The 19,882-nt window shown below is 39.3% G+C and overlaps 1 protein-coding gene across 1 annotated transcript in view; it reads right to left on the bottom strand.

Moving 5' to 3' along the window:
• MYO10 (myosin X) overlaps positions 1-19,882 on the bottom strand; it is a 195,992-nt gene that overhangs the window by 36,572 nt on the left and 139,538 nt on the right. Inside the window, exons 20-22 of the mRNA XM_018558447.1 lie at positions 7,481-7,605; positions 4,371-4,485; positions 671-777 (exon numbers count right to left, since the gene is read on the bottom strand). Of these exons, the coding sequence (XP_018413949.1) occupies positions 671-777; positions 4,371-4,485; positions 7,481-7,605 (347 nt within the window). The remainder of the gene's footprint in view (positions 1-670; positions 778-4,370; positions 4,486-7,480; positions 7,606-19,882) is intronic.

Here is a 19,882-nt window from a genome sequence, read left to right as displayed (position 1 = left end):
CTACAGGGGGGATTTACTAAAGTAAAATAGATTCATGTCAACCTGTTTGACATGATCAGATTGCACAAAACATAACAATTACCATATAACAGCCGAGCCGAATGCCGCTCAGCGGCATTGGGCTATTCACTCACTGCTGTTCGGCATCTTTAAGAATAGCCCGAACAGCAGTGAGAAGCCTGCCGGAGGTTCGGCTCAGCCGATCCAGATGTTGGATCAGTAGAACTCCTTCTGCACTTCGGATCGGCCGAACATGCTGAGTATGTTCGGCCGACCCGAAGCCACGTGGAGCAAGCCGATGTACGGCTGATTTAAGCCGATGTATGGCTGAAATCAGCCGTACCAGCCTGAAGTGAATAGCCGAACAGTGTTCGGCTCACTTCACTTCAGATCGGTCATTCACTCGGCTGCCCTCGGCAGCTTAGTGAATAGACCCCATAGTGTACCTGAACTGTTCTACCATGTTGCATGTGGTCACCCACCGCTGTCTTTATAAATTTTACAGACAACTGTTTAACAGGTCTTTTCATTTTTTTTCATTTGTAAACTGGACATTGCAGCTTCTTAATTTTAAAGAACACATTACAGTTCTGAGGAATGTGTTCTTGATTCATAAACAATATATACTAGTCACTCCTGCAGTTTAATAGCTAAAGTATGTTTCACGTACCGTGCCACAAAGCCCATAATGTGTGATTGTATTATCAAGGCTGCCTTGAAGACCTCAACCTCCCGCTGCTTTTCCAATTTGTGCTCCAAGGACTCTCGCAGGAAGACCTGTATTCAAAATAAAACATGGAGTAATTTTTTTTTTTAAACTGCAGTCATTTTTTTAGAGCCCCTCCCTGCTCTTTACTGACTCAACAAAAGACTTCTAAATGCAAACAATGGATTGATGCCCTTTAGGTTACAAGACAACAACAGTAATCCTTCTATGAAACATCATTATTTTCCACTGAAAAAAGCACACTTGAAATTAAATAAGAATCCCAATGTCAAATTGTTATAGTAACTTCCAGAGACAAAACCCTTTATACCAACACTTTAATAACACTTCTCTTTCAGAAGACAAGGACAACCTATAATTTAATTGTTCCAGACTTTTTGGATTTTTATTATAGTTCTGAGAAAATTAACCAATATATAGTATAAAAATATAAACAGACAGTAATATGGAATGTGATATTTCACAAAAGATGGATTTATTATGAAGCGGATCACATTTTAAACCAGAAATAAAAATATATTTCTGGGGCCTTAACCCTAAAACCTGAGCCTGTCCCTGAAAAATCAAGCTCAGTTGATAATGATACGCAAAGAAAGATAAAAACATAAAATGCATACTATTTATATGACTGAAATGTAATTTCTGCAGAAATACTTGTTATTATTGTATTTATACATTACAATTACATGCTAGCTAGTCTTGAAATTCACTCTTGGTATTAGAGTGGCTGTATCTGTGTATGTTTTACCAATGGAAAGAGAGAGTGATTAATACAGTGTGCTGAATCAAAGTTTTTTTCTGTAAAGATGGCACCAATGATTTATCCGTGACAGGAAGTTTTTAAATAGGGATAATTCCATTAACAACAGCAAACCAGAATACAGGGTCTGTTATGGGGTACATGTGCCCTGACAGCTGCAGTGGGCTTCCTATTACACTCTTTAGTTTGAATGACATCTGAGAGAGAATTATGTTTTTCATACTGCTGTAATGTATAAATATATTATACAAAGCAATAGTTTACACTGATTGTTCTTCATTGGCTTACACAATGGGGGATCATTGATTATAAATACCGCTTTAGGATTCTATCTGAAAACATTTGTCTCTGAACCAGCCATAGGAGGTAACACCTGTCACATCTGTGACTAGGACCCAGGGAAGTAAGCTTCATGCCCTATTGCCCACTGCCTCACAGCCCATCTGCCATTACATGTGTTAGTCTTCCTAAGACTACTAAGTACTGCGTCATGAGGAATAAAAAGAAGAGAATTAAGCGCTGTGTTTTGTGTGTTTATGCACAGGATATCTGCTTTTCCTCTGCACATTGTATGGGAGAATTCTGTCTGTTATAATGGGGGAGGGTGGAGTGCAATTGGAGGGACTGGCTCAGATTCTGTAGGGTCAAAACATAACCATAAACAATAAAGGTGATCAGCGCCAGTAAGTGTAATGTGAAAATAAGAGATATGTATGATTATTAGCTCGGCACAATATTGTTTTTCACAAAACATAACCATGCTATCATTTCTGAAAGACTATAGAGATAAAATTAACATATTTTGAATCATCTTATCATCATGTTGCTTGGGTCATAAGTGTTACATAGCAAATAAAACAGAGTAGAGAACCAACTACAACAGACATGTGACTGCTAAACTATTACTATTTTACACTAGTGAATTATATTATTACAAAAATGTTACATCGTTAGTCAGGTTGAAAAAAAGACACAAGTCCATCGAGTTCAACCTATAGCGATATGAAAAAAAAAGAAAAGAAGAAAAGCCTAAACAGAACACTAGGCCCACAATTACCCCCTGTTGATCCAGAGGAAGGCAAAAAACCCCTATAAAGCATGGTTCAATTTGCTCCAGAAGGGGGAAAAATTCCTTCCTGATCGCATAAGGCAATCGGATATTCCCTGGATCAACAATCTCTGGTGCTTAATATACATATAATAACTCATTATAGGTATAATACTCATAATACTCACTCAGTAATATTCTGTGCATTTAGGAATACATCCAGATGTTTTTTTTAAATAGTTAACTGAGCGAGCTAGAACTATGTCAAATGACATATGTTGTTATTATTATTATTATTAACACCCTTTTTGTAAAAATTGCGGACAGGTGTTACAGGGTTCTCCTGTTAGAAAATTATTATGTTACAGGGTTCTCCTGTTAGAAAATTATTAGCGTAAAGCGTTGTTAGCTGTTGCTATGCTGCCATGTGCCAGAAGGGAAGGACAACACTATCCAAAAAACACCTATCCAGCATGCGGTGCAAATCCCCTTTTCTCTCTACATGTAAGTGCAGTAGCTGCAGAGAGTATTTAATACTAACAGTCTTGGGCACTCTTATTCTGCAGTTATATACAGTATGGTGAACAGGGAAGAGGTTACATCCAGATGTCTTTTGTGTTTGATTATGAAATGTGCTGAGAGAGAAAGTGTGAGAATGTATTACAATGATACATTTATCAGCAACGTTCATGTCATACGGCTGCCTTAAGGCAAACATACCTGCAGTTAACATAATATGCAATTTTATACACTGTCATTTATGTATGAGATTAGTGGTATGGGTTCAATAACAAAAGGAAAACTGGTTTAGGATGTGTTCTAGATTATATGCATTAGGGTTGATGTACTAAAGCAAATAAACATTGCTAGCAATATTGCACCACTTAACTGCAAGTTTGTACAGCGACTAGTGCTTAAAGCCCACGGGCAAACAATTGCAGTGGGGCTACCCCCACACTGCAAGTGTAAATAGCTTGTTTTTGAAAGCATATTTACTTACCTAATCCCCACTCCCACCAGCTCTGGACTAGCCAACAGCCTGAAAGGCTCTAGTCCACGCAGCCCCTTCTTCCCTAGGTTCTGGCACCCTAAGGACTACAGATGTCATCACATCTATGCACGTCTAATGCAGGTTCCATGGACCTGCATTAAAGAGCACTAAGGGACATTCCAACAGCCAGAGCAGAGAGGGAGAAGAAGATAATAGCAGGGTACTTGCAAGAGTACTTTTGCTTGCCCACAGATGGGCTTTAAACCTATGTGTGTGCCATTAAACAAAAGCCGTACATACAATGTGGTTTTATTCCTACATGGTACACACCACAGTTTAGCTGGAGAACATTCAGACAAACCCTGAGAGTGAATGTCTACACATTGTTGGTACAAAGTACGTTCTGTGATGAAAGGATTTACTTGTCTATGCATGATCAATATGCTTATGTATGTGCATATCCTTTAGTAAAACAGTCCCATTGCGACACATTATCCATTCACTACAACGAGGTGATGACCTGCAACAATCTGATTTACTAAGCTTGTGAAATATTTACTAAGATCATGTGATTGCTTGCTTTGCAGGAAATTATTTATAAACAATTAATCCTTGCCTATTAATTTGTTAATTTATCACCCACAGTAACCCTTGGGTGATCGACTGAGCATGGTCATGTTTGTTCCTATGAACATGCATTTACAGGGCATACAGCAAGCAAGAATCAGTTTGGAAGCATGCAAGACAGGCCATTGCTAGCTAGCAATCTGAACACAGGTTTTGTTAAACCAGTCCCTCAAACTGCTAATAATTCATTGTGAGGGAAAACTGTCAATACCATTACCTTAGTCTTTCCTAGCTGCCATTCTTTGTTAGTTGTGTCAATAAGATGAAGTAACGTCTCACATTTGCATTTCAAATCTTCGGGAAAGGTTACATTTCTCATTAGCACTTTATACCTAGAAAATGTAAAAAGACAGAAAAGCAAATAGCAGACCCTGAGAATTCAAAATTGTTATACAATCTATCAAGCACACATACACAACACAGAAAGCAAGAGAAGAATTGAAAGCAACACATGAGGATAGACGACAAGTATATTATGTTTGCTGATTTGTAAAATATTAATTTGCCCTCTCCTTGGCCTTTTGGGTACAGCCAGCACAGTTCATGTCCTCTTTGAGTCCCTTAAAATTGTTATTAAAACCATGGGGGTTATTCACAAAAGGGTGAAGAGTTTGGAGCAGGCAGGAGAAGTGAACAATCTAGGACAATATAGCTGAACTGGAAAGTGAGCTGAATTGGAGAATCTTTCCAAATCAGCTATGTTGTCCTAGATTGTTCACTTGTCCTGCCTTCTCTAAACCCTTCACCCTTTTGTGAATAACCCCCATGGTTTTAATATCTCCAATTCAGCTCACTTTCCAGTTCAGCTATGTTGTCCTAGATTGTTCACTTCTTCTGTCTTCTCCAAACTCTTCACTCTTTGTGAATAACCCCTTAAGAATAAAAGTCAGACAATTCATTTATCTCCAGTTGCAGTGACAGGGAGCACTCCAGTACCATACTTCACCAACTGCTGTCCCCCTGAAGGCACTGCTTAATGTAATGGTACTGTACTGTAATGTGTACCGGTAAATAGTACCGTACTTTACCACGCTGTCCACTGTCTGATGTCCCCACTGCTGCACCGCTGTACCACTGTCCCTGGTGACAGCACTTTAGAAAGCAAGGCTGCGCCGGCAGAGGGAGCAGAGCCGCATTAGCCAATATTCCTCTATAGCGCCAGTTACTGTGAAAGGCGGAGTGATACCAGATAACTTTGGATTGTGGTATTGTTGTAAATTTTTGTTGCACATAAAAAAAAAAAAGACATCCCTTAAAATAAGACCTAGTGTGGTTTTTGGGGGCAAAAAAAAATATAAGACACTTGTTCGACTATTCACTTCCGGCTGGTACGGCCGATTTCAGCCGTGCATCGGCTGAAATCAGCCGTACATCGGCTTGCTTCGCATGGCTTCGGGTCAGCTGAACATGCTCAGCTTACTATTGGCTATTACAAATTGAAATAGCCAATAGGAATCTGTCAGAATAAAAAAAAAAGAAACAGCAGTGTTTCTCTCCTTAGCGGCCGGGAGCAGGAGACTCCCGGGGCGCCAGGGAGAGTTTGCTGTTTGGAGATCAGTGGGTAACCAGGGACGCTGATCTCTCTGCAAGTGGCTGGAGCCAGCCGTAAGATCACGGCTGGCTCCGCCCAGCTTCAGCTTTCTGCACGGCTCAGCCGAGCCGAGGCATTTGCGTTCGGCTCGACTGAGCCGCTCGGCCACGTTCGGGAGCTGTACGGGCTATAGTGAATAGCCCGTACAGCACCCCTTCGGTTCTACTGAACTAGGCTAGATCCTTCGGCAGCTTCGTGAATAGACCCCAGTGTCTTATTTTCGGGGAAACACGATACCAATAGGGAGGTCTCACTTTTTTCCATTTCTTCACTAGAGGGAATCTTCCAAATGTTTGACCAGATGCCTTTTTTGTATGTTTTTCTTACTAAGCAAGAAATATTGATTCTTGTTGGCATAGCAAAAAGCAAAAGTAAAGCCTTTTTATCAGTATTGCCTGTAGGCTCTCTGCAGCTGATCTTTTTCACATTACTGACTTATGTTATTACTGACTATGCTTTGTTTTGCATTGGTGGAGGAAGGGAGTTGCTTTCTCATATGAGAGCTGCTACCTCCTTATGACAGATGATCTGATGACTGGTGAAGTAATAATCAAGAAGCAGCAGCAGAGGTGCTGAAAGCACACATGTACAGAATCATGGAAGTGGAAGCAGCGGGATACTTGCACTGCAGGTCTTCTGGTATTGCTTCCTCTCCGGCAAGCAAACAACTTGTAAGACAAGCAGTCACAGGTATGATGTCTTAGATCTCACACTCCAGTTATAAAGGTGTGAGATTCAAGGAACAGAAAGGGCACTGACATTTTTTCAGGAGGAATTCAAGACAATAGGTACATTTTTCCAGCGACTTCTTAGGCACTAGTAACATTTGTAGATGTTACCTAAAGGCAAACAAATCTTCACTTATTTATTTATGGTCTACTTTAAGCCATAGATAATAAACCATTCTTTGGTTTAAACACTTTAGTTTGACAATTGAACATCTGCAGGCACCAGCAGACATATCTGGCCATATTATCAGAAGAAAGACTGAGTGGGCAGGTTAAAACAATCATCACTGCTGCCGTCCAGATAAGTTGCTGCCAAAGTTACCTAGTCATGAATCTGCTTGTCTGCTCCATTCACATAAGCATATATGCTTTGGAAAAATCTGTGTGTATACAGTTACATTAAAAGCCATTTGATAAATAAGCCTCTTAATTCAACTTTAAATTGCAATAGATTTAAGAGGGTGATTCACCAGCAGTGAAGAGTGTGGTAGATTGTACACTGTCATTTAAGCAGTCTTTCACCTGGACCTATACAAATAAGATATTTACTTTATCAGTAACTGCCATCTCATTTCTATGGGAGCTTTCTTAGTCCAAAAACAGAAAATAATGTTGTGAAATGTCATAGATAACAACAAGAAGTGAGTTTGCATGCTGGCCTGGGTTAAATAATGTATCAGCATTATATGTTAGTTCAAAAGAAGATGTGTACATATTTGTATAACAGAATGATATTTTGGTGTGTTAATCTCTCACAAATTTAAAATTGCAAAGCGTGATGTAAGAAATTATAAGACTTTATAGCAACCAATCTTCTTTCATTGATCCAACTAAACCAAGGTGACATTTTGGATGTTGCCATGAAGACTATAAAACATACTGTAGCCTTTTGCACTGGCATTATATAAATATATACAGTGCACATATAATAGTTTCTATTGATAATAAATAGAGTGAAACTATGGTACATTTCCCAAAGAAATAACAACTTAGGATGGAGAGACTTACCTATAACAAAAATCTTGAAATGTTATTCTGACAGGAAAGCCTGCTCTGCGGATCCTGACTGTCTCCAGCATGCCAGAGTACCTTAACTGGTTCAGTACCAGTGTCTGATCAAACTGGTCAGGCATCTGCAGAAAGAAGCAGATTGTTATTGCAAACAAACACATATTTTTCTTGAGGCCCTTCAAAGAACATCATGTAATATAAAAAAAACAGAAACAAAAACAAAAAAACCCCCACAAACCAGTTATAGTTAGTAATGACTGACACTGTGGTAAAGATCTGATACTATTTTGTCTCCCAGCCAAGACTGGATTAAACACTGCAAACATCTAACAGCTAAAAACCAATATAAACTTTGAAGACAACTAGAGGTTTATTTGAACAAAGAATTCCAGGAATTAGCTTGTGAAAATTCAAGACACACAAAGTACTGCAAATGAGTGCTGTGAATAGGTCCTTTATTAAACATATGAAGAAAATGTGCAGTAATTGCCACCAATATTGAGCAAACTAATTTAGCCATTTGGGTTGACTTGGTCTTTTCTTTAAATCAGAGATGGCAAACCAGGCATCCTGCTCATTTTTCATTGTAATTGTTCTCTCTTTCATCACCCACCTACCATCGGATGGCAAAGTACTCAAAGCGTCTTGTAGCAAATGAATACCACTCATGGCATACTGCTGTGTACATTATACTATAAAAAGTAGGGAAATTCAACACTCAGTTTCCAAGACAAAATCATTCTTATTCATCCAAAGAAAGCAGTTAAGATTATAAGATAACTACAGCATCCTTCTCATACTATTTTAATCGTGGTATTAGATGTATTAATGTAACTTACCTTCAATGAAAACACAGTACATAAAAGCACAATAAAGTTATCCTTCCCCAGAAATCCCAGTTAAGAGCTCATTTCTGCCTTGCATTGATTTTGCCTCTTCACTACATTTATTTGAAGAACAAGATGCACAGTGACCTAGAGCAGTGAAATGAAGAGAGTGGGCTATAATGAACAACACAGCTGGTCCTTCCATGTGCTCTGTCACCATAGTAACACTTCCCATTCTAAGGAAGCGCATTGTATAACTGTGATGATCTCTCAGGGGCCTCTTTGACCCAGGGAAGTTACTGGACATACGAAATCTGGGGAAGCCAACCTTGTTATTTGATTAATTTAGCTGTATGAATTTTACCAGCTTGTTTTCAATATTAGGTATCAAAACAAATGTTGGGAAAATTCCAGTAATGCATTATTACAATATAGTTATTATATGTAGAATAGTCTATGTAACATACCCCCAACTGTCCCTCATTTAGAGGGACTGTCCTGATTTTGGAACCAAATACCTCTGACCAGGGCCGGTGCTAGAATCCTTGCCTACACAGGCAAGGTGCATTTTTGCGCCCCCTCCCTCCCCGACCCCTGTAAAAACAGGGCATTTTGACAAGTACTTGTACTTGTCAAAATGCCCCGATGTTTGCGCTATGGTTTGTTTTTTTTAGCTGGCCGGCGACTGCCTGAGGTGCCACGCGTGTCGGGATCCTCTGGCAGTTGCCGGCCAGCTAAATTAGGACCCCACCTGGAGCTCCTCCCACTAGACCAGCGCTGACTCGCCGCTGCTCTCCCGCATCAAAGGTAAGTGGAAAAAAAAACATAGCGCAAACATCGGGCATTTTGACAAGTACAAGTACTTGTCAAAATGCCCTGTTTTTTCCACCCTCACCCTGCAGCGCCCTCAGGCGGCCGCCTGACTTGCCTTGCGTTAGCGCCGGGCCTGCCTCTGACCATCTTTCCTCCTTAGCTGTCCCTGTTTTGGGCTGATGTACAAATATCCTTTAAAAGTTACTATTTAACTACCAAAAGTGTTCTTATGCACTAAAACCTTCATCCTATCTTTTAATTATTTTGCTTGCCATTTTTAAAAGTCAAAATGAAGGAGATGTAATGGTGGAAAACAACAATTCTGGGTTTAACCAATAATTTTTGGCATACCAATTATTGATGGTCCACATAACTGGGGAAGGGGAGTGTCCATTGCCTAAATACATTGTGCTAGATGATGTCCCACTTTCTTATCTAAGAAAGTTGGGAAGCATGTATTTAAACCCTCGTTCCCCCTGCTCTTTCCCATAGGAACTATTTAACAGCAATACCACAAAAACAAGAATGGGAACTTGATTCCTGAACAGGATATTACAACCTGGCACACCATTGACAAGCTTGTTCCACCTTTCTCTCAAGTCACTCAGTTATGTTTTCTTTTACTGACAGCTGGTATTTCTTTACATTGCATACTAAAGTCAGAAAGGAACTTGTTTCCTCTATATTTTGTTCATTCTCTATTCACTTCACATTCAGAAACTGTTTGAGAAAACAGTACAGAATGTCCCTGAAGCATTAACTCAACTTAAAAATCTATAAAATCTACATGTTTTTTTCTGAAATAGACTGATTATGAAATACAAGAATGTCACAGAAACACTAATACAATGCATTTGTTAATAGTGTTCACTGATCTTGCTATAAGCTGGAGTAAAACAGGTAATCTGAAAGATCATAATGTTCTACCACATTAAGTCACCTAAGGATGCTTTATATCCAGAAAATAAGGGTATGGTATTGATGTGTCATCCTTGTAACAGTTTTATGGTCTGTATTAATCACTAAATAACCAACAGTGATTAAAAAGGAGCTCCAACTTTATTTAAAGAGGAACTTTGAGCAGTAGAGAACCTAACTCTTGCAGTGGGGCTACCCTGCACTACAAAGGTTAAGTGCTTGTTTTTGTCTGGGGTCTAAAAAAACAAAGATATACTCACCCAAACCTCAGCTGCTACACTGGTCCCTGCAACCTCTCTCCCCCTCTGCTCTATGGATAGAATGTCCCTAAGCATCCTCACGTCCAAAACACTGCATTGGACGTGATGACTCACGGGATCTTAAACCACTGGAGTGGAGGGTGAGAGGGGCGGCAGGGATCAGTCTAGCAATCTGAGGTTCAGGTGAGTATTTATTTGTTAGTTGTTTTCTACTGCCCGGGAGTTCTTCTTTAATTGTAATGATTTTAGCAAGCGTAGTTCTATATCTATTTTTCTATATACTTCATATACTACAAACAGTGGTTTCCTATGGCCTTGTAAAGATGTTCGGAAGCACGGTTGTTGCAGGGAGGACAGGGGCATTGCAGAACTTGTCAAAGTGTGTAGCAAACCAACCATGAGTCTGTTTTTTAGTGTTTGCTCACCTGCTTAGCACATGCAGGGGCTAGAGGCAGGGGTGGAAACCGACCTCCCCAATTAATATGAGCGTATGTTTTGAAAATATGGATACAAAATCTTGCAAATGTCTAAATCTGTCATATGTTTGTAGGTAGCGCACTCCAAAGGCAGTGGAATAGTGTATCACCGTGTGTACAAATTGCATGGACCATTGTTTCTGTGTGCACTGAGATTTGCTGACCAGGGCTATATTTATCCTATTATATATACAGTAATACCTTGGTTTACGAGCATAATTCGTTCCGGCAGCATGCTTATAATCCAAAGCGCTTGTATATGAAAGCTTTTATGGCAATCAGTATTGATCAGAACTGAATGATAATATGTGCACTAAGCATCCAAGAAACAAGTAGAAGCCATCCCACCTTTACCAGCCTTTAGTATGTCTCATTAAACTGTCCACATAGGCTTGTCGTTATAGGTCTTGCTACTCTGCTGAACATGCTGCATTTTTTTCTACCGCTCAGGTACATTTCCTTTTCAAAGCATTGCCAGTAAAAGCTTTGTTCTGCAGGGAATCACCTTTGATCACAGACATTTTCTAGCAGATTCAGTTATTAAAAAGCAATTCCAAGCAACAAATTAAATCACTGAACTATTACAGTTATCAAGGAAACGCTGCCACTATTTTTAAGTCAGAAAGTCAACTGAAATTACCTTACTCTGAGTTCTGTGTAGACCATAGCATTTAAATTCCATGCAGCTCCTCACATCGAGGATGAATTGGTCTGATACCTGAATCTGAGCCATGGCATGGCCTCTCTATACTATCACCAATGGTATTTTGTCTTCCCCAAAAATTATTAACCTGATTGATACTGGCAATGAAGCAAATTAGTGCCATAAATCCCATCAGATGCAGTCACTGTTTGGGTATTCAGACAGTTGTGGGGGCTGTCTGAATACAATAGCTGGCAGGATAGGTTCCCCCACCCACTCTGGTTAGTATTAATGGAGGAATTGAAATGGAGGAATTGAATGATTCCTCTTGCTTAGCCCACATGGCTGAAACAATGTTATCCTCCCTCTATAAACGACTAATTTCCCCATCCTTCTTGTAATGAAGATGAATAAAGGCAAACATGCTCGAAGTCCAGCCTGGGTGATACCCATGGCTCCTTCCATAGATACAGAGGAGGGGTGAGCATAGTCTGCAAGAAGTGCATTATTAAAAGGATTTCCATGTTAAAAAAAGGGAAATAAGCCTGAAAGAAAAAACAAATGCAGCAACCTCATCTGAGGACTTGTAAACTGCATTATGTTACATTTTTGGTTTGGGGTTCAAATATGTATTGAATCCTATATTAACAACAAAAATATCTTCAATATATTAGCATGTAGCAAATAATTCAATATATTAGCATGTAGACCTTTTTTGTCCCTCGACAATGCATGTGGTATGTTGTTACATACACACGTTGGAAATCAATGTAGAAAAATGAGATGCTGCACCTGTGCAGTATGTCACCCTTTCACACAGATTCAGAAAGGGTGGTAACTTTAGATCCTGTTTGTATTACTAGCATCAAAGGGAGCACTTGAGAGATTAAAAGGAGATGAATCACAGAATTCATATAAATAATAGGAAACTTCATTATACCAAACTGTTTGGCGTTCAAAGACAAAGCACAGCTTTCCTGTGAAGCGTGTCTGTTAATGTTACCTGAGGTCACCAAAGGACTTGTGCAAATAAAACTTGTAACTTTTAGTGTAGTATTGACTTTCAGAATCTGTTAGAAAACTGGGCTGTTTTAAATAATATTTCAGTCCAACCTACATCACCACGCATGTGGTCTTTACAGTCAGTTCTTGAGTACCAAAGTGACTAGCTGGAAAGACACACACCTAAAGACAAAACTAACTAGGGTTGTAAATAATACGGCTGTTCTGTAGTGACATTTGATATAGTAACACACAAAGTAAGGCAGTGTCTACTGAGCACTAGAAACTATTGTAACATCGCTGAGAGGTCACCACGTTCATGTTTCCTTTACATACAATAGCCAGTATAGCTTGAGAGAGATATCTCTCGATCTATACGAGCTGTCAGAATGCCGGCTTTGCCGGCATGCGTGTCCGCTCTGCTGTGACTCTCAGACACCCGATATTAAGGTATCGGGTGTCTGAAAAAGGTTAACCCTTTCATTAATGAATGCCTCTGTAGTAAGGGCATCCATTAATGAATGTTAAAAGCTGATTCTCAGCGGTTAACAGCCCTCTAAAGCAGCAAATAACTCGTCACGTACAGTGTACGTGACAAGTCATTTGGTCCCTTTGTGGCTGGACGTACAGTGTACGTCTCCCGTCACGAAGGGGTTAAAATGTACGAATACCCAAAACTTTTTCTATAGTTTTGGTAAAGTAGGGGAGGGACAGAACCTCTATTGGGTTAATATGTGCCTTCTGTGTCCTGCCAGGGAAATTTACCTTAATTTCCTGTCTTGAATACGCAACAGGAAGAGAGAGGAAATCTACCCAAAGTGAAGAAAATTTCCAGCTTAGCCACTTATCCCCACTGATGGACCACTCAAGATGCATTGACAAAATGAATTGTCATCTACACTCACATGACAAGATGCTATATGATTTGCATGTCCCTAATACTGTGTGCAACCTGTTTGTCAATGAATGGAGAACATACAAATTATTTCTCTCTAACAGATCTCTCCAATCCAGATCACTAGAGCAATGTTCACCTGTGAGTGATCATACAGGTAATTTTAGGGATGCACCGATACTGGTTTTTCGGTATCGAGTACCGATATTTATTTTTTGCTACCGAGTACCGATACTGGTACTTCTGCTAGCATGGAGCTAGCTTCCCGGCCAATCAGGATGCCAGGCGGCGAGTTATTACCCACCACCCAGGTTCCTGATTGACCGAGAAGCCGGCTCCTTGTTCCCTCGCAGTACTGCCGGTCAGACGAAATATCCCTCTGACCTAAAGTTCCGGAATTAGGTATTAGTATCAGAGCATTTGGGCGAGTACTTGTACTCACCCAAATACTCAGTATCGGCACCAATACCGATACTGGTATCGGTATCAGTGCATCTCTAGTTAATTTACAATTTACAATTTGTAAAATTTACCATTTTACATTTTTTTGATAAAGTGGGGAAAGCTTAGAAACACTTACACTTTTCATTGCTGTGCAGAATATTTTTCTCACTTCCTATGCCGGGTAACACACATGAGGTGAAGAAAAAATCCCTATTGAGATTACAGAAAGCAACACAAAAGAACTAACCTACTCTTAGGGTTCACACGGTACGGATTTCACACTGTGGGTGCCACTGTCAGAACCCTTTCGCCCAACCTCTCTTGATCAGCTGATTGAAGGAGCAGATTCCCGGCCAAAGGAAGCTGGCAGCCAATCAGCTGCTAGCTCTGTTCAGGTATTCTGACAGCGGCCCGCAAACAGCGGGGGTTCATCCCTTAACCCTTGTAAGCCTTGATCTGTTCTATTTTTTTCCTTCAGTTTGCAGGTAGAAGAAAAAAATTGTCACGTGTATACCCTATGATTTCTGTAGTTATACTTCGAATGAATACAATTGAATTACACTTACCCAATTAAGCAGTATGCATTAATAACAGGTAAAGTGTATATAACCTCTAGCAACCAATAAGAAATTAGCAAGACTCTGGAAGATGTGTGCTTATTGGCTGTTGAGATTACTGTTTTGCGCGCATTTCGCTTAAGGGTTAAGCTTTGCAAACACCAAAATATTTCAAATAGAAATGTTATAAAATACAAGAAACATGACTCAAAACAACATTACAAAAGTAATATATGGATTTTACCCATGTCATAAACTGTGATGAAGATGAATAATAAAGAAACTATTTTAATCTTTTTTCACATTATAGGTTTTTTCAACCTTTCAACTGAGCATGATACATATATAACTTCTTCTGCTTCTATTATACAGAAGACATAATTTTCACCCTAGCTAAAAATAGAAATGTCCTTTGCATTTTGATATGGTACGTGTAATGAGCAATGGTTGTGGTGTAAATAAGTTTTTTTTTTGCTAATAAGCCCTTTGTCGCAAAATTCCTGAGAACACTAAGAATCTACCAAAATCATTTATAAGATAAAACTACTAAAATATAAAAATAAAATTATTTCAAGTGATCCTTTGGCTTCTCTGAATAATTTCTGTAAGTTTAATCATTCCATATGTCCACATGAGCTATTTTAAATAATAATTCCCCTCATTCTTGACTCCCATGAATGATAGGGGTGGGACAAGATCATGACCCTGAAGATCTAGCTCACATGTGGAAAGCGATCAGGACAGCGACGCCCTAATTTCCATAATGTGTTAATAATATGGTCTAATGTCAAGCCAATTAAACTCTCTGGATGATTAATTCTGGCACTGTATGCTCACTCTGTCATCTCTCTACCTTCACTGTGAATGGCTATCTCTTCTCTAAAAAAAAAAATCAATCAGGTTCCTGGCTGCCTGATAGATTACCATGATAAACAGACAGTTGGAGGCCCATTATCTGGCATCTGCTATTTTAGCATGGCAGAAAATAAATTGTATTGTCTGAAATGTGATACTCTGTTTTTTGAATATAATCTGTCTTTAGAATGCTCTGTGTCAAATTGCACACAATCACGCACGCACAGACACACACGCTCACATATATGTCTATCTAAAGGATTAGAAGTGATTTTTGGGTCTATGGTCCTTTATTACAAGTATGTTTGTTTAGGCTTGAAAGAAAACCTACTCACAGCAGATACCACTTTATTTCAATAACATAGTTCGCTGTGCACGAGCAATTCACAATGCCGTAATAATAGTAAAGAATTCCCATAATGACCAAAGGTGCCCATACACCTTACGATTATCGTACGATAATCGTATGCGATCGCGTTTTTGTCCGATAATCACAAGGTTCATGGGCAGTGTACAACCGCAAATACTGTACAATTGTACGACTTTTGACTTTCTAGCAGGTCTGAAACCTTTGGTCGATCGTATGATTTTCACAAGGTTAGTGGCGTTTCCGTTTGTCAAAAATCGTACGATCTACACTGCTCATGCGCAAACGAAAATACGTGCGGTCGATTACCGCAATTCGTCCAGGTGCTTTTCTTTAATTTTCTTTAATTACGGCTAATTGAACCCTGCGATAATCGGGGCAGGATGGGGCCGCCGTACGACAATTGTACGACTGTTCGATCATCGGACGAAAAGTTTCGTCCGATAATCGTAAGGTGTATGGCCACCTTTAGCTGTTAAACAAAATCCATAAGAAGGCAGACAATTATATAATTTACTGGAATAAATGTATACCATTGGGAAAATCAGTAGTTGTAACTGATCTTAACTGATCAGTTCTAAAGCAGCAATGAGAAAAAAATCTAATAATTGTATCACACTGATTATAAAAGTTACAATGTTTTGTTAGCCTGTTCTAATGTTTTGAATTGTATCCTAGAAAATGATGCATAGCAGGCATGGAGTTCCCCCGTTTCACATCAGAGGCCCCCCTTTACATCAGAAGCCCCCTTCACATCTGGAGTTCTTTCATATCAGAAGCCCCCCCTTCACATCAAAGTCCCCCCTTCACATCAGAAGCCCTCCCTTCACACCAGAGTACCCCCTTTCACATCAGAGTCTCCCCTTTAACATCAGAGTCCTACATTACTTCTGTGGCAGCATAGCAGAGGGTAGCAGGTGAATGCTAGGAGTGGCCCTTGATGTCATCCACCCTGGATTAGAGTCATGCACTTCCAAGGTGCAAGCGGGCTGGCTGCCAGCACCAGAGCAACGAATGGTCATGTGTCCTGGCCACACAGCAAGGGTTAAATGTATATTAAGCCTAGGGGTAGAAAAAAAATCTGTAATACTTACCATATCCCTTGCTTTGGTAGGCTCTGGCACTCTTCTTTTCTCTCTGATGCTCTGGGTTGCGGGTGGGCCCTTGCAACTCTCACGTGCAATGCAGGACTCCTGGTTCTGCATTGCACATGATGATCTCACAGTGCAACCACTTAACAGAGTGCTGTAGAGAGTGGCTTCAAGGCACTTTTTGCACAGCATTGTGGAAGCCTGCTGGAGTGAGGAATGAAGTAAGCATTACAGAATATGCCTCTACCCCTAGACTTAATACGCATTTAACCCCTGTGGGGAGCTCCCACTGCTAGGGGTTTTTTTTTCCTGCTGCTCGGAGTGAGGCTTTAAGTGTGGATCATGAACAATGTATAGAAATTATCTGTTCTGTTCTTAATCTATGAAAACATCTACACTTATGGCTTTTTTAAAGCTTGTTAAGATGCCAGGATTTTTCACAAATGCTATACGGTGAAATCTGATAAAGAAATGTACGCTAAATCTGGCAGGCATTTGAAAGCCAAGTCAAAGTACGTATGTAGTCAAGCAGAAATATATTATGGTAAATGGACGCCTTTAGAAAAGATGCACTGTAATATATCTAATGCTGGAAGGTCTTGTTTTTATCCCACGGTATATAACAATGTACAATAAATTTGTTTTCTGGAAAAACAATGTCATGGGGACCTGATTTTTTAGAGCGTTGTCCTAAGAGTGCACTTCTATTGTTGTTGTAATCAATGCCATCACTTTTAGTTAAAAAAGCACACTGTACGATCTTTGTCTCCGGTATTCCTATCTTTCTGTAAAATCTAGGGCAGCCTTTCATGGCACAAAAGACCAAAGCTTACAAATAACAGAACTAGAATGTTGTTCTTGCTTTTGCTATATAAGAACCAGGTTAATGTGCAAAATGATTACCAACATAATAGTTAACATAGATTCTATGATCACTGTCTTTCTTTGTAGAAGGATACCTTGTATTTAAAATACAGATTTTAAAAGTAAATCAAAAGAGGACAGACGACAATGCTGGAATAAAGGTACCCACAAAAATTAGATGACAGTCTCCTGATCTGCATTTTTAAAGTGATATTAAAGTCAAAAGTTTTTTAAGCTGTTTGAAAAACGGATTCAATCACTTACAATAGATGCTGCTCCTTGATGTTTTAAAGTTTTAGTTTCCCGTAGAGTCAACTGGTCCCCTGAGCACTGGCCCTGATATCCTGTTTTAGGGTGGCTCCTTCTCCTTGCAGGGTCCTATAGAGACACTCTTGTGTGTGCTAGTAAGCTGTGTGTGTCTCCACAAACACACAAGCACAGCAAGGCAAGTCACTCCTCTGCTCCCTACTCCTCCCTTTCTTAAGCTACTAGATGGACGGCTGCTGAAGACTACGCTGTCCCTTGTGATCTTGTTTAGGGAAGCACAGCTGAGAGAGTTAAAGCTGTTCCGAAACTATGATAACTGTAAGTGCTTGGGCAGAAATGAAAGAAGTACTTTGCTTGGCGATGTATATTTGTTTGATCTTGACTCAGTATTGAAAAAAAGTTTACTACTACTTCAAAGTATACATATAGCTAAAAATCTCTTGTGTATGGGAGGCTTCTTGCAATGCCAGCCAGCCACTGTCCAGGGAAGACTCCAGCCCCGAGCGGCTCCTTGTGATCATAGCAGTAAAGTAATTCCCCTCTAAGTTATGAATATTAGGATAAGGACAGGGAGAGGTTTTCGTAGTCTAAATGCTGAGAGCACCCAAAGGTGACAACCCTGCCACTCCAAAGATATAATGCAGTGAGTGAGTGTTCACAATTTTAGGAAGATTACAAGGTGAAAAACGGGCGGGGGGAAGCATCCACTACATCAAAGGACTGGTAAGCTAGAACATATCAAATGTTTGTTTTTGGGTTTAGATATGCTTTAAGTATAGCATAACTTAAGTTGTGGGTAGATGGTGGGTGGGTCTAGGATGGAGGGGGGTATAAAATAGTTTAGGTTTATAATTCAGTTTGGGTCCAATTTTAAGGCAGGAGTTTCGCAATCCTGCCTCTGCCCTTGTGCTAGTTACAAAACATATACAGTAGTTTGGAAATCTCCAAGAAAAAAGTATTTGTGGTTGAACTTCTTTTTTGCATTTCTTGCCATCAATTCCAACTCTTTAAATTAAATAGAGATTCCCTAAATGCAACCTACTGTACATAGTTTTGTTTGCACCAGCAGCATTTATCCAACCTTATAATAAACAGATGTCTAAAAAAGCAAGCTTGCTCAGGGTTACACAGTACCCAATGAAATGTTAATTTTATTTGCATGTGGCGCCTGTATGATGAAAGAAATGTAGGACTTAAGAGAAGATCTATTCCTAGCCTGGGATTGCTGATGCAGTCTTAAGTGTCATGTTAGCGACTTCTGCCAGAGCTGCCTGGGATGTTATGAGATCATTACAGCTTTATATCAAATGCACTATAGTTGGCCATATGGCCACTGTCATATATGTGTGCTAAAGTTTCGATTTTTTTGAAAGTGCATTTATTATTTAGAAATTTGCTATAATGTTTTATAAAAAATTATTATATTTTCAAATTTCTTGACTAAACAAGCAAGTATGTTAGTCTATGTAACATTATGCTACTGCAATCTGCACTACACTGTAAATGTTTCAAGTCCTGCTGCACCTATACTGAAAGTGAGTCCGAAACCACAACAGCAGCTTGCACTGGTAGTGCTGGCTATATAGCTAAAAGTTTAAGCAGTATTAGTCACAGATCACTTTTTTTTACCTAGACATCTATGCTAATCTCTTATAAGCAATATGTAATCAAATGTTGATTTGGGTATAAGAAATGAAAAAAACATTAAATTACAGAATAAACAATTTAAAGGCATAATGAAATGCAAAAAACATGCAATACTAAATTGCATAATACAACACAGTCCACAGACTGAAAATAAACACACATACAAACACTGTATACCTACAAGTAATGCTGGCAGTGCTTTAGTTGAATTTTTGAATCGTCTGACAAAGGTATAATCAAAAATGTTGACATGAAAGCGAACAATGAGCATTGTTGATTAACACATAGGTAGCATCATTCAAAGAAGGATTACAGCATGCTGGAATATATATTTACTCAGGAGCCTGAGGTTACTGTATTTAGTCACATAAAGTTCAGTTGTCAGAGATCTGAAGATATTTGACAATAAAAAAGGAAATAATATGTAAAAGCCATGTGACAAAAAAGTAAATTACTATTTGTATATGGTAACT

This window comes from Nanorana parkeri, unplaced genomic scaffold (assembly GCF_000935625.1).
Source record: "Nanorana parkeri isolate BGI_ZX_2015 unplaced genomic scaffold, ASM93562v1 scaffold340, whole genome shotgun sequence".
NCBI classification, from domain to species: domain Eukaryota; kingdom Metazoa; phylum Chordata; class Amphibia; order Anura; family Dicroglossidae; genus Nanorana; species Nanorana parkeri.
The sequence above is the reverse complement of the archived record's forward strand: the minus strand, read 5'-3'. Positions and strand labels throughout refer to the sequence as shown.